Source organism: Kogia breviceps, chromosome 3 (genome assembly GCF_026419965.1).
Source record: "Kogia breviceps isolate mKogBre1 chromosome 3, mKogBre1 haplotype 1, whole genome shotgun sequence".
NCBI classification, from domain to species: Eukaryota; Metazoa; Chordata; class Mammalia; order Artiodactyla; family Physeteridae; genus Kogia; species Kogia breviceps.
Genome location: NC_081312.1, coordinates 184,226,035 through 184,240,223, shown reverse-complemented (window position 1 = coordinate 184,240,223; position 14,189 = coordinate 184,226,035). Strand labels below are relative to the sequence as shown.

The following is a 14,189-nucleotide window of genomic DNA, read 5'->3' as shown; positions in this document are numbered from 1 at the left end:
ACCCAACGCAGCCAAAAATAAATAAATAAAATAAATAAATTTATTTAAACAGAAACAAAAACAAATCAACTACAACAACCAAAACCAAAAAGAAATGCAAAAAAGCAAACAAAACAAAAACTGCTCTTCTCTGCTTTATAAAACTTCCTCCCCTCCAAAAAAAAATGTTTATTAATATGTTACTACTGAATTTGGGTACATATATAGATACAGATGACTTATCTATTTGATTGTATGTTTGAGTGGATAATGTGAGGGTGTGAAGCATAAAACTCAGCACCCTGCCGAATACAGTTTCTTGAAAGGGTAAGACATTTAAGTCTGAGATATATGTTGCTTGAAGTCCAAAATATTTTCTGCAAAAATGCAGCTCTGAGTTTTGATGAAAATGACTTGTGTAAAGAATTTGTAAATCGTGCCCACTCATACACTCCTCTTTCGTAGTTCTAATTCTCTTGTGTATCTTTCTCTTGTATCTTAAAAGAAAACAATATGTATATATGAAGATTGTTTTCAGTATAATTAACCACATGCTCCTTTGACACATAGCCATTGTTTCCACTGGAACTTCCTCTAATGGAATATGTTGTGTTCTTACCAGGAAAATAAAGGCAATTGGTTTGCTATTGTCTGAAGCATGAGAGTTGTTTGTTCTCAGCAAGCTTTCCCACAATTTCCCACCTCTCTCATCCTGTTTCTTTCTACCTGTCACCTATCTAAGGTGGGGTATTGCAAACCTCACCTTACCTCTTACACAGTACACTACTTCTTAGTCCTTTTTGAATTACAGACTCTCTTGAAAATCTAGCTATTTTCTTCCCAGAAAAAAAAAAAAAGGCATAAACACAAATAGAGACATTTTGCATACAATTTGGGGGGCCTTCATAGACCCCTTAATGCCATCTAAGGAGTCCTGTTTAGGGACCTCAGGTAAGGAATTTCTGCCCGTGAGCAACCCCTTGGGAAAGGCAAGAATGAGCTGGGAGCACGGTACCTGTGCAAGATGTGACACCTCCAAAGTATTTCACAATGTACATAAAGCTTTATCTAAGGCAAAACTTTTCAAGCAAAAAGGAATTGTTGAAGTGAGAAAATGATATTAGAGGCCTAATTCCCGATAACAGTGCCTTTGATTGTTGAATTCTGAAATAAGTCAATGTTACAGGGGAAAGATCCAGGGAAATTGGCCAAGTCATTATGGTAAAACATTCATTTTATGCACAGTGTTTTAACAATCTTTTTTTCCCAAACAGATGAAGAGTTTAAAGAATTCCTCTACTAATTATATCATTTATTTTCAGAGTACAGTGAAGTGTAAAGTAAATGGATAAATAAATCTCAGTTAAAAGAAAATTTACACTTACCAAGATCACCAAAATACAAATACATTAAAAACAGACCTTGTTTTTGATGTCTATTTCACATTATCTAAATACATCCACTTATGCAAATTTACATTTTTATTTCACATCTTTGCATTCTTGATATACAAAAAACAGGACAAAGAACACATTTGCAGTATTCAGCCTGGAAAATCCTGCTTGGGGCAAACAAGATTCTCAGCTGCCTTATTCTTTCCACACATGTAAAAATATAATTCTAAATCACTGGAGCAAAAATCAGATGGGTATAAGAAAAAAAGTGACTAAATTTTTGTGTCACCCGAGGTTATTTGTACTTGGCTTTTAAAATGGTCATCTAATTACTGAAAAACTATTCAATGGGTAACAATTCTTTGGGAGCTCCTTAAATGATTTCAAGAAGCTTAGCTGGTTGTTTCTGGGGTTCTTGTAATCTGTATGCAGTTGACACTAGCTACACACCAATGCTGTATATTCACCTAAGATCTTTTTAAACATAGTAGTCAATGTTACTATATCCCTCTTTTGTGAAAATACCTCGCCAGGCTAGAAAATTAACAATTATTTTTTCCGTGAGGCAAAGGAAAAGGACAGACCAGTGTAATACCGTACTAAATCGAAAGGAAATAATCACATTGAATGAAAGACTTTACCATTTTAGTTATAATCTTATGAAATTCAAATATACCTAAATCACACCATGATTCTAGATGACTGCATGTTCATTCTGTTCAATGTTGCCCATGAGATCTTTTGTATCACTAGTTCCTGGACTCGATCCACTATTAAAATAGAGAGTGTTCTCAAAAGTGTCCTCTCGGGGGACATGCACACGTCTTTTCTTGTAAAAGAAATACGCAGCGAAGCCAACACCTGTTATAATCAGGAGGACCACAATGACTACCACCCCTGCCACGTTGGAAGACGGTCTGGACGGGCCCATCTTCCTTGGGTCAGCTGTAAATAAACAAACATATTAGGAAACGGGTTAAGGGGAGGCAGAGAGTGGAACGCTATGGAAACAATACAACTTTCTTCTTAGGAAAACTAAAATTCATAAATTTTCGTTCCAGTGACATTTGCCAAACAGAATGCAGGACATGAAAACAGAAGTCCATGTGACACAGAGGATTATTTTATTTATTTATTTATTTATTTATTTATTTTTGCGGTACGCGGGCCTCTCACTGTTGCGGCCTCTCCCGTTGCGGAGCACAGGCTCCCGATGCGCAGGCCTAGCGGCCATGGCTCACGGGCTTAGTTGCTCCGCGGCATGTGGGATCTTCCCGGACCAGGGCACGAACCCGTGTCTCCTGCATCGGCAGGCGGATTCTCAACCACTGCGCCACCAGGGAAGCCCCAGAGGATTATTTTACATGTTAAGATGATTATGCAGTTGCAAGAACATTTCATGTATCTAGGTAGCCCTGAACTAGTATAATATTTTATTTTATTTTATTTTATTTATTTTGTGTGTGTGCGTTCATGTGACCCTTATTTTCTTTAATAACGGCCCCAAAGCCCGAGAGTAGTGATGCTGGCAACTTCAGTACACCTCAGAGAAGCCGTAAAGGGCTTCCTTTAAGTGAAAAGGTAAAAGTTCTCAACTTAATAAGGAAAGAAAAAAAGTTTGCTGCGGTTGCTGAGATCTACAGTGGGAATGAATCTTCCATCTACGAAATTGTGAAACAGAAAGTTGTGCTAGCTTTACAGTTGCGCCTCAAACTGCAAAAGTTACGACCATGGTGCAATATTTTAAAATTTTAAAATATTTACACCTGTTTCAAAATAATTCGGGGGGAAAAAAGAAAGTGAGTGGTGGAAATTTGAACACATGAGTATTAGTTCACAAACATCACTTATGAAGTTAATAAGGGGGTTTTAGGCAAGCTACAAATCTCACTTTAGAAAGAAAGAAAAAAATCACAGGCATTCCTAAGAGAAATTTCCTCTGTGGGTTCTCATAGGGCAACCCTTTGTAACAGAACAATCAATGTCCTCAGTAAGATCTATGATACAAACACCCACCTGACTCCAAGGCCTGCTTTTCTAGGGCATCATTTAAGGAAGGTCAATGTCATAATGACAAAGGTTAGTATAGCTCAAGAAATTTGACTGAGAGTGCAGGGCGGATAGGAAGGGATTATTGTGGTTTTTAAAACAAACAAATTTGATTGATATATTACTAATATGGAAATTAAAATTTCAAAATGGTCTTACCTTTTGTTGTAATTAATGTATGAGTAGGTTCAGCATCAACAACTGTTTGTAAAATAAGAAAATAATGAAGTACTGTTTGTAAAATAAGAAAATAATTAAATACTTACTAAAAACCCATAATAATTGCATGTAGATAGTGAGCTTTATTTGGTTTACAAATACATCAAATAATTCATGTTGGATTTATGGTGATATATGGTATATATAGACAATAAATAGATGATAGATAGATAGATGATGGATGATTGATTGATAGATAAAACCCGCATATTTATACAGATGGATCTATCTATCTATCTATCCTCTAACAGCATCCTATAGCTGCATGATGAGTTTGACTACATTGGAAGATCTGAAAATGTGATCTCCCCGGTTGCATTTGAGCCACTGACACTCGCCCTCAAAATCTACCCAATCTACCCATAAATAATGTATCCTAGGCTGGCAGTTTTGAAAATGGCTCACTGAAGCATAAGGTATTATAAGGCATTTGAATGAAAAATAAAATAAGATTCCAACATTGCACCAAAGGGTGTGGTATCTCAGAACAGAGCTTCCAAAGAATGAAGAACGATGCCATTCTCAAATAAAATAAAATCTACTGGGGATGGAGTGTTAATTTATCCAACTCATTTATTTAAATCTCTTATCTAATTTATAATTCTGTCTCTTGGGAAAGATATTACATGGAGCAGAATAGCAGAAAACATTATGGAAGTCCAGAGAGTATCACAGCATGGGCATATAATATTATTAATTCCCCCAGGCCCTCTCCTGAGATAGTCTGTCATTCAGCCTCAGAAGGAAACGTAATTGGTGTTACATGATTTATTCCTCAATAAATTCTCATTCCTCCCCACCGTCCACTTCGGTTTGGCCAGGGTAAGTATTTCACCCCTTTTTCTCTCACGCCACAGGCCTGGCTCTCCAAACTGCTTACAATTTCGCAAATCCATATGCATGGATATCCCATTATAAATGTATTGATATACCAAAATTGTTACGTCAGTTAAGCAGAAAGAGAGTGTTTTGTGCTCATTCAAAACTGCAGACAGCAACTGATCACCACAGCAGATTGGATTTCTCACTTATAAAGAGGGAGAGGGTTGCAAGGAACCTGTAATCGCATTATATTGATAATTACACACCTGATATCTTAATATTTGAAAGAGATGGGAGCCTGGAAACACACATACCATAGGACAAATTCTAACTTACATTTTGGTCTTTTGCAAATGTATCCTTTGTAGGAAGAACAGTGAATATTACTCCAAAATCCAGAAGATGCATATAAAGCAACACAATCATTTCTTTCACCAGAGGGATCGCCCGTCCGCCAGTTGACGAAGGACAGCGGGTTGTTGTTTATCCACAGCCACATTCCTGATTATCAGAGAAAGCCAAGAAAAATTGAAGTTCAAAATAAGTTGCCTTAAAATAAATTCAACTTATTCACGTAAAATTTCTAAGCATGTTATTTTATACCGCAATCAACAGTTGTTTACAACCAAACTTTTCACAGCAAGATAATAGGAACTAGTTGTTACAGGGAAACTGAGAATGTGTTTCTCATGTAGTTTTAGTTGAAAATTTATTCCTAATTAGTATAAATATGTAAACTTATCCTCCCCTAATTGTTTTTTTCCTGGCAAAAGACAAAATATTTTTTAAACTTCTTTAACTTAGCTACAGTAGATATTCTTTAATTAGCAACTTTCAAGATAGCCTAATATGTGAGTCATTTAAATTTTCACTTCTTACCTCAAATGAAAATATGAGTTTGAATTTTCAAACTCTTCACAAATTAATCATTCCTTAAGGCAAGACTTTCTAGGACTGAAAACTTGCTTTACCTACAACATTTTGAAATGTTTGTGATTCGATAATCATGCTGCAAAAATTACCTTCAACATTTCTATACAATCCTATCCAAAAGTTGGCTTTGCTTTGAAGTGGCTCAACTCGATATGACAGGAAACTTGATTCAGCAGCACTTTCAACGGTAACCAGAGAGGCACCTGCAGAGTACAAAAGAATAAATAGGATGGCAGTATATTTAAGTAGTTGAAAATATTTTTATAATGATAGTACTGATATTAAGAGCAATAAAAAAATCATCCCACTATCTCCACTTAAGGAGAAGAATTTCAAAGAGTGGCCATTTGGCTTCTAAGAATTTGTTTCCATTCTGAAAATATTATTTTTTAAGCATCATTTGTGTACAAGCACTTAACCACTCACTGAAGGATATACAGAGATGAGTAGGACATAGAATGTTTAAGAAGGTTATGGTTCAGTGGGTAGTCATGAGTTGAGAGTATAAAGAAATGTATTAGGAAAATATTTGTTTTAGGGGAAGCAAGTAAAAGGGAGCATGGAGGAGACAGAATTTAAGATACTAGGGAGCATAAGATTTCAAGTAGAAAGGATAGAAAATAATTCCGGGAAGAGGAAGAATAAGAGAAAAGATGAAGAGGAAAGGGAAGCAGAGATCTTCTTCAGGAACAGAGATAGCTCACAGACGCATGGAATTCTCCATATTTGGTTTTTAGTAACAGGATATGACATAGATAGGTAGGTAGGTAGGTAGGTACGTAGATAGATAGATAGATAGATAAGGCAATTATTGGAGTAAATGAATAGTGTTAATAGATAGTTCAGTTTGGCTGGATGAATCTGGTCAATGGGTGAAAAAAGACTTGGGTTAGGTCTCACTGCAGATAGTAGGAGATTGGTATTTAGGGTAATGTGGTGATTAAAAAACACAGTTTTTTTCAAGCAGCAGAATGATGCAATGCACTCTAGGAGTATTAGTCCAACTGTTATGTACAGGACTGCACAAAAAGGAGAGAGGAAGCAGAAAGACTGCTTAGATGACTGTGGCATTGACAACCCAGTCACAGATTGATTCAGTGCCAGCACTGTATTTTATAGTTAAATTACAGAATTTTAACTAATAACAACTTAAAATATAATTTAAGCAGTTTATGCCAGACATTTTGCTTTGGGCTTTATAAGCATGATATCACTAAAATTTTACAACAATCTTATTAAATTAGTACTACTGTTACTCCATTTTACAGATAAGGAACCTAAAGTCCAGAGGGTAAGTAATTTACCAAGACCCTAATGATAGTGGAGGGCAAAGTCATAGCATGATCCAGGCATCTGGATCTTGAGGACCTATACTTAACCGTACGCTTGCTCCCCATGTTACTGGGTCCTGGATTATTCTCTTGATGACTGTTTTCATTGCATAATTTCATAATCCATTATTAAACATATTTCATAGACAATAGCCATTTCAATATATTTGTGACATATTTTGATGAATGTGAATCATTCATTAACAGGAAAATACAGTTATCTAAAGTTGAAAACAAAGTTTCTACACATTCACTGCAAGATCTTTTGAAAAAAATACTCAGCAACATGAAAGAAAAACATTTTTTTAATTAAGAAAAAGCAGCAGGTTTCAAGTGACATCATAAGGAATGGCAGAGTAAGTACCCCTGAAATTCCTCTCCTCTACAAAAGCAATAAGAACACTAACAAATTTTTCAAACTCAACTTTTTCAGAACCCTGAAAGTTAACCAACAGCTTGTAACAATCCAGGAAGCATTTATTCAAGAAAATGCTTGACTCTCAGTAAGAAAAGTAAGCTACATGGTGTTTTAACTTGTCCTAATACCATAGCTTTATCCCTAGCTCTGTGAATGCCTTAAAAACCAACGGCCTCATTATCAAAAAATCTAGAAACAATAAATGCTAGAGAGGGTGTGGAGAAAACGGAACACTCTTGCACTGCTGGTGGGAATGTAAATTGATACAGCCACTATGGAGAACAGTATGGAGGTTCCTTAAAAAACTACAACTAGAACTACCATACGACCCAGTAATCCCACTACTGGGCATATACCCTGAGAAAACCATAATTCAAAAGAGTCATGTACCAAAAGGTTCATTGCAGCTCTATTTACATAGCCAGGACATGGAAGCAACCTAAGTGTCCATCAACAGATGAATGGATAAAGAAGATGTGACACATATATACAATGGAATATTACTCAGCCATAAAAAGAAATGAAACTGAGTTATTTGTAATGAGGTAGATGGACCTGGAGTCTGTCATACAGAGTGAAGTAAGTCAGAAGGAGAAAAACAAATACCGTATGCTAGCACATATATATGGAATCTAAGAAAAAAAATGTCATGAAGAGACTAGGGGTAGGACGGGAATAAAACACAGACCTACCAGAGCACGGACTTGAGGATATGGAGAGGGGGAAGGGTAAGCTGTGATGAAGTGAGAGAGTAGCATGGACATACATACACTACCAAACGTAGGGTGGATAGTTAGTGGGAAGCAGCCGCATGGCACAGGGAGATCAGCTAGGTGGTTTGTGACCACCTAGAGAGGTGGGATAGGGAGGGTGGGAGGGAGGGAGATGCAAGAGGGAAGAGATATGGGAACATATATATATATATATATATATATATATATATATATATATATGTATAACTGATTCACTTTGTTGTAAAGCAGAAACTAACACACCATTGTAAAGCAATTATACTCCAATAAAGATGTTTAAAAAAACAAACCAAAAAACCAATGACCACAAAATCACAGTGAAAACCAGAAGCCAGAAGGACACTGGGAAAGTCAGAATGGGATTGGGGTTCTTTCTAAGTCACATTCTCAAAGAATTTCCATTATTTGATCTCTGTGACATTTCCCTGGAAAACCTCACTTGGCAAAGCTTGCCTTGATTTGACCTGCCTCAGAGCTCATCCAATGTAAACAGCCTTTTCCTTGCGGGTATTTGTCAAAAACTAACAGTGGCAAGTACCTAATATCACAGCTGCCTGAAGCAGTGATAATATTTTAGGGAAACAACACGGTAACCAAAAAACTAAAAGGAAAAACTATGGAGTAAAATGTCCATAGGGAGCTTTAAGAAGCATTGACCTATTCCTGGGAGTCTAGAAGGCCACAGACACACACTGGGGTTTGTACATGCCCAGGACTATGTGCATGCCCATGAAAGATCTGAAAAGTCCCTACACTCTCAACTCTGGCTTACCCTGAGGGTCTGAACAAGCAGGAAGTGAAGGCTAAGGCAGAGTTTTTAACTGCCTATATGAGTGTTGAAGGCATGTCTTCAGACCGAGCCCTTCAGTAAAACTTGGGGAACTTTCTGGTTCTAGGCACTAAGGAAATACGTTCCCAATCATTAGCTGACCACTAAACTAAGTAGGCAAGAGACTTCAGTAACCGCACTTGAAAAAGAATACAAACTTTACAGAATTCATGAGTGAAAGTTACTAAACAAGCAAATAACAACAAACAGCAACAAAAACAAACCTTGTGGAGTGGAAATAAACTTATTTCCAGAGTTAAATATTCATTTTTCAACAAAAAATTATAAGAAATGCAGAGAAACAAGGAAGTATGACCCATACCAGCAAAAGAAGCAGTAACTACAAACTGTTCCTGAAACAGCCACACCTCTGACTTACTGGACAAAGACTTTTTAAATCAGTTATGTTAAATATGTTTAAAGAGCTAGAGGAAAAAATGTCTAAAGAACTGAAAGAAAGTATGAGACAATTGCTCACCAAATAGAGACTATTAATAAAAAGGTAGAAATTGTTTTTTAAGAAAAAAAACTCTGGAGTTAAAAAGTATAATCATTGAAAGGAAAACTTCACTGGAGAGGCCTAACAGTGAGTCTGACTAAGCAAAAGAAATAATCAACAAACTTGAGATTATCCAGTCTGAATAATGAGGGAAAAAAAGAAGAAAAATTTACAGAGTCTCAAAGATATTTGGAACATCACCAATCAAATCAAGTTACACATAATGGGAGTCCTAGGAGAGGAATGAGATAAAGAGGCAGAAAGAATACTTGAAGAAATAATGGCCAATAGCTTCCCAACGTTGATGAAAAACATTGATGTAAACATGTGGGAAGCTCAACAACATCCAAGTAAGATAATCTCAAGAAGCTCCACATCATAATCAAACTATCCAAAGATAGAGAATCTTAAAAGTAATAAGAGAGAAGTGAATCATCACGTCCAAGAGATTCTCAATATAATTAACACTGCTTTCTCATCAGAAACCCCAGAGACCAGAAGGCAGTAGGATGACATATTCAAAAGGCTGAAAGAAAATGACTGTTGACCAACAATTTTCTATCCAGCAAAACTGTCCTTCAAAAATAAAGGAAAAGTTAAGACATTCTTTTTTATTTTTAACATCTTTATTGGAGTATAATTGCATTACAATGTTGTGTTAGTTTCTGCTGTACAACAAAGTGAATCAGCCATATGTATACATATATCCCCATATCCCCTCCCTCTTGAGCTTCCCTCCCACCTTCCCTATCTCTTTCCTCTAGGTCGTCACAAAGCCCCGAGCTGATCTTCCTGTGCTGTGCTGCTGCTTCCCACTAGCCTTCCATTTTACATTTGGTAGTGTATATATGTCAATGCTACTCTCTCACTTCATTCCTGCTTCCCCTCCCCCCATGCCCTCAATTCCATTCTCTACACCTGCATCTTTATTCCTGCCCTGCCACTAGGTTCATCAGCACCGCTTTTTAAAATTCCATGTATATGCATTAGCATGTGGTATTTGTTTTTCTCTTTCTGACTTACTTCACTCTGTAGGACAGATTCTAGGTCCATCCAACTCACTACAAATAACTCAATTTCGTTCCTTTTTATGGCTGAGTAATATTCCATTGTATATATGTCCCACATCTTCTTTAAAGACATTCTTAGATAAACAAAAATGGAGAGAATCTGTCACTAGCAGATCTACTCTACAGGAAATACTAAAGAAAATCCTTCAGGCCAAAATAAAAAGATACTTGACAACAACTTAAATCCACATGAAGAAATAAAGACTGCCAGTAAAGGAAACTACATAGGTAAAAACAAAAGACAAGGCTTCCCTGGTGGCACAGTGGTTGAGAATCTGCCCGCTAATGCAGGCGGCATGGGTTCAATCCCTGGTCTAGGAGGATCCCACATGCCACAGAGCAACTAGGCCCGTGAGCCACAACTACTGAGCCTGTGCTTCTGGAGCCTGTGCTCCGCAACAAGAGAGGCCATGATAGTGAGAGGCCCGCGCACTGCGATGAAGAGTGGCCCCCACTCGCCACAACTAGAGAAAGCCCTCGCACAGAAACAAAGACCCAACACAGCAAAAATAAATTAATTAATTAGTAAACTCCTACCCCCAACATCTTCTAAAAAAAACAAAACAAAACAAAAGACAGTATGAATTTATTTTTTGTTTATACTTTTGTTTAATCTTATATGATTTAAGGACAACTGCATAAAACAATAATTATAAATCTGTGCTGATGGGCATACAATGTATAAAGATGCATTTATATGATAATAATAACACAAAGGACTGTAGAGGGAAAGGGGCTATATAAGAGCAAAATTTTGTACTCTATTGAAATTAAATTTATATTGATTTGAACAAGATTGTTGCATATTAAGATGTTATTTATCATCTCCAGGGCAACCACTAAGAAAATGACTAAACAACACATAGTAAAAAATATAACAAGGAAATTAAAATGGTACACTAGATATCATCTATTTAATGTTAAAGAGGGTAGAAATGGAAAAATAGAAGAACCAAAATGCATAAGACAAATATAAAATAAATTAAATGGCAGATATAAATCCTACCATATCAGTATTTACATTAAATGTACATGGATTAAGTACTCCAATCAAAAGACAGAGATTGGCAAAATGAATAAAAAATAAAAATAAATTTTAAAATAATACAACTATATTTTATCTACAAAACACACATCTGAGATTCAAAAACATAAAGATGTTAAAAGTAAAAGCATGGGGCTTCCCTGGTGGCGCAGTGGTTGAGAGTCCGCCTGCCGATGCAGGGGACACGGGTTCGTGCCCCGGTCCGGGAAGATCCCGCATGCTGCGGAGTGGCTAGGCCCGTGAGCTATGGCCGCTGAGCCTGTGCTCCGCAACGGGAGAGGCCACAGCAGTGAGAGGCCCGCGTACCGCAAAAAAAAAAAAAAAAAAAAAAAGTAAAAGCATGGAAAGAGATATTCCATGCAAATAGTAAATAAAGAAGAAAAGAAGAGCTGGAGTTGCTATACTGATACTAGACAAAACAGTTTTAGACAAAAAATTGTTACTAGAGACATATAAGGATGTTTAATAATGATTAAAGTTTTAATTCATCCAGAAGATATGACAAATATAGACATATATGCACCAAACAATAAAGCCTCGAAATACAAGAAGCAAAAACTGACAAAGTAGATTTCTCCTGACTCAGAATTTAAAGTAAAAACTCATAGGGAGTTTTTAAACTCCCTGTGGCAACACAGAAGGCTCCTGAAATTCCCTTCTCCCACATACACACCAGTGAACACCTACACATGGAGCAATTCTATCAGTAAAATCCAGAAACTCAGTGACTCCTACATATAGGGCAGCTGAGAAAACACAAACATCTAAATGAGTAGGAAAGGCTGAGACACACTCTCTTCATAAACCCCACCCATGGCACAGTGCCATATAATCAGGAGGGAGATCCTAATTGCCAGCTTCTCCCTGAATAGAGAAGGGTTTCAAACATACAGATAGCACCCCAAAGTTTTAGGCTCCTGTTCCTCTATTTGAAGGAATAGACCCCCCCAAATGCCTAACTCTGGAAGCTAATGGGGTTTGCAGCCACGAGACCCACAGGACAACAGAAAACAAAGCAGCAGTTGTTAATGGGCACGATACACTTGCCATGGCTATTCTCCCAGGGCTCAGCTAAGAGGGAACAGATAAAAATGCCCATCACTCGGTCTTTCCCTAGAAGGGGACTGACTGCATACTTTACAGCCTGCTGCCTGTGGGGTCCAGCTGCTAACGTGCATGCAGCAAGGGGCTAGCTGTGATCCTCCTGGGAGAGCTGGTGGGCCCTTCTGCCACCTTCTTCCTCCAACTTGCTGCAATGATAAAATCAGGTCACCAACAGGTCTCTGGAAGGAGCTTAGACACACACCTGGCTTATATACTTTCCCAGGTGCTGCCTGAGGGTCCAGCTTCTAATCAGTCTGCTTTTATGTGCTAAATGTGAGCCTCTCCTTTGGGATATCATCAGGTATTGGCACACCCTCAACCACTGGGAGCCACTAAAAACAAAGACAACAGCTTGTATAACCACAAAGTTTTGAGTGACAAACAGGAACTTGGGCTGGATTGACTGGTGAGGTTCATCTCCCACACAAGACCACTCTCAAGACTGGGAGAGGTGTCTCTTTTATCTAATGTGCAGAAACCAACACGGAGAGCCAAGGAAAATAAAGAAAAAGCAAAATATTTTCCAAGCAAAAGAACAAGATACATCTCCAAACTGATATTAATAAAACAGAGACAAGTAATTTACCCAATAGAGAGTTCAGAATGACAGCTATAAAGATACTCATTGAGGTCAGGAAAGTAATGCATGAATAAAGTAAGAATTTCAACAAAGAGAGAGAAAATATTAAAAAGTACCAAAGAGAAATCACAAAGCTGAAGAACACAATAACTTAAATGAAAAGTTCAATAGAGGTGTTCAACAGCAGACTAGAAAACTGGAAGAAAGAAACAGTAGACTCAAAGAAAAGGCAGTCAAATATATCCTGAAACAAACAAACAAAAAAGAATCAAAAAGAGTCAAGCTAGCTTAAAGGACTTATAAGACAACAGAAAGAGGATCAATCTACACATTATAGGAATTCAAGGAGAAGAGAGAGATGGGGGCAGAAAGCTTATTCAAAGAACTAAGGCTGATAATTTCCCTAACCTTGGGGAAAGAAACAGACATCTAGATCCAGGAAGCATACATAAGGAGTACCAAATATAATGAATAAAAAGAGGCAAACACTGAGACACATTATATTAAATTGTCAAAAATTAAAGACAAAGAGAGATTCTTAAAAACAGCAAAAGAAAAGCAACTTGTTACATAAAAGGGAACCCCTGTAAGACAAAACAAATTTTTCAGGAGAAACTTTGCAGGCTGGAAGGGAGTGAGAAGATACATTTAAAGTGCTTAGAGATAAAAGCTTCCAACCAAGAATACTCTACCTACCAAAATTGTCATTCAGAATGAAATGAGAGATAAAGAATTTTCAAGACAAACAAAAGGTGAAAGAGTTCATTACCAACAGACCAGCCTTATAAGAAATGTCAAGGGGAATTCTTCAAGCTAAAATGAAAGGACACTAATTAGTAATATGAAAATGTTTGAAAATATAAAACTCAACAGTAAAGGTAAATGTATAGGAAAATCCAGAATATTCTGATATTATAATGGTGGTAAGTAAATCACCTATAACTGTTGTATAAAGGTTAAAAGACAAAAGTGTTAAAAATAACTATAAGTACAAGAATTTGTTAATGTATACCCAATATAAAAAGATGTAAATTGTGACATCAAAAATATAAAAGGTCGGGGGAATGTAAAAATACAGACTGTTTGCATACATTCAGACTTAAGTTGTTATCATCTTTAAATACACTGTTATAACTATAAGATGTTTCATGTAATCCTCACAATA

General features: G+C 36.8%; 1 protein-coding gene across 1 annotated transcript in view; it reads right to left on the bottom strand.

Moving 5' to 3' along the window:
• Positions 1-18: 18 nt before the first annotated feature.
• Positions 19-14,189, bottom strand: part of MRC1 (mannose receptor C-type 1) — a 98,858-nt gene continuing 84,687 nt past the window's right edge. The window contains exons 27-30 of the mRNA XM_059058350.2: positions 5,486-5,599; positions 4,800-4,964; positions 3,582-3,623; positions 19-2,318 (exon numbers count right to left, since the gene is read on the bottom strand). Coding sequence (XP_058914333.1) covers positions 2,068-2,318; positions 3,582-3,623; positions 4,800-4,964; positions 5,486-5,599 — 572 coding nt within the window. The 3' untranslated portion in view covers positions 19-2,067. The remainder of the gene's footprint in view (positions 2,319-3,581; positions 3,624-4,799; positions 4,965-5,485; positions 5,600-14,189) is intronic.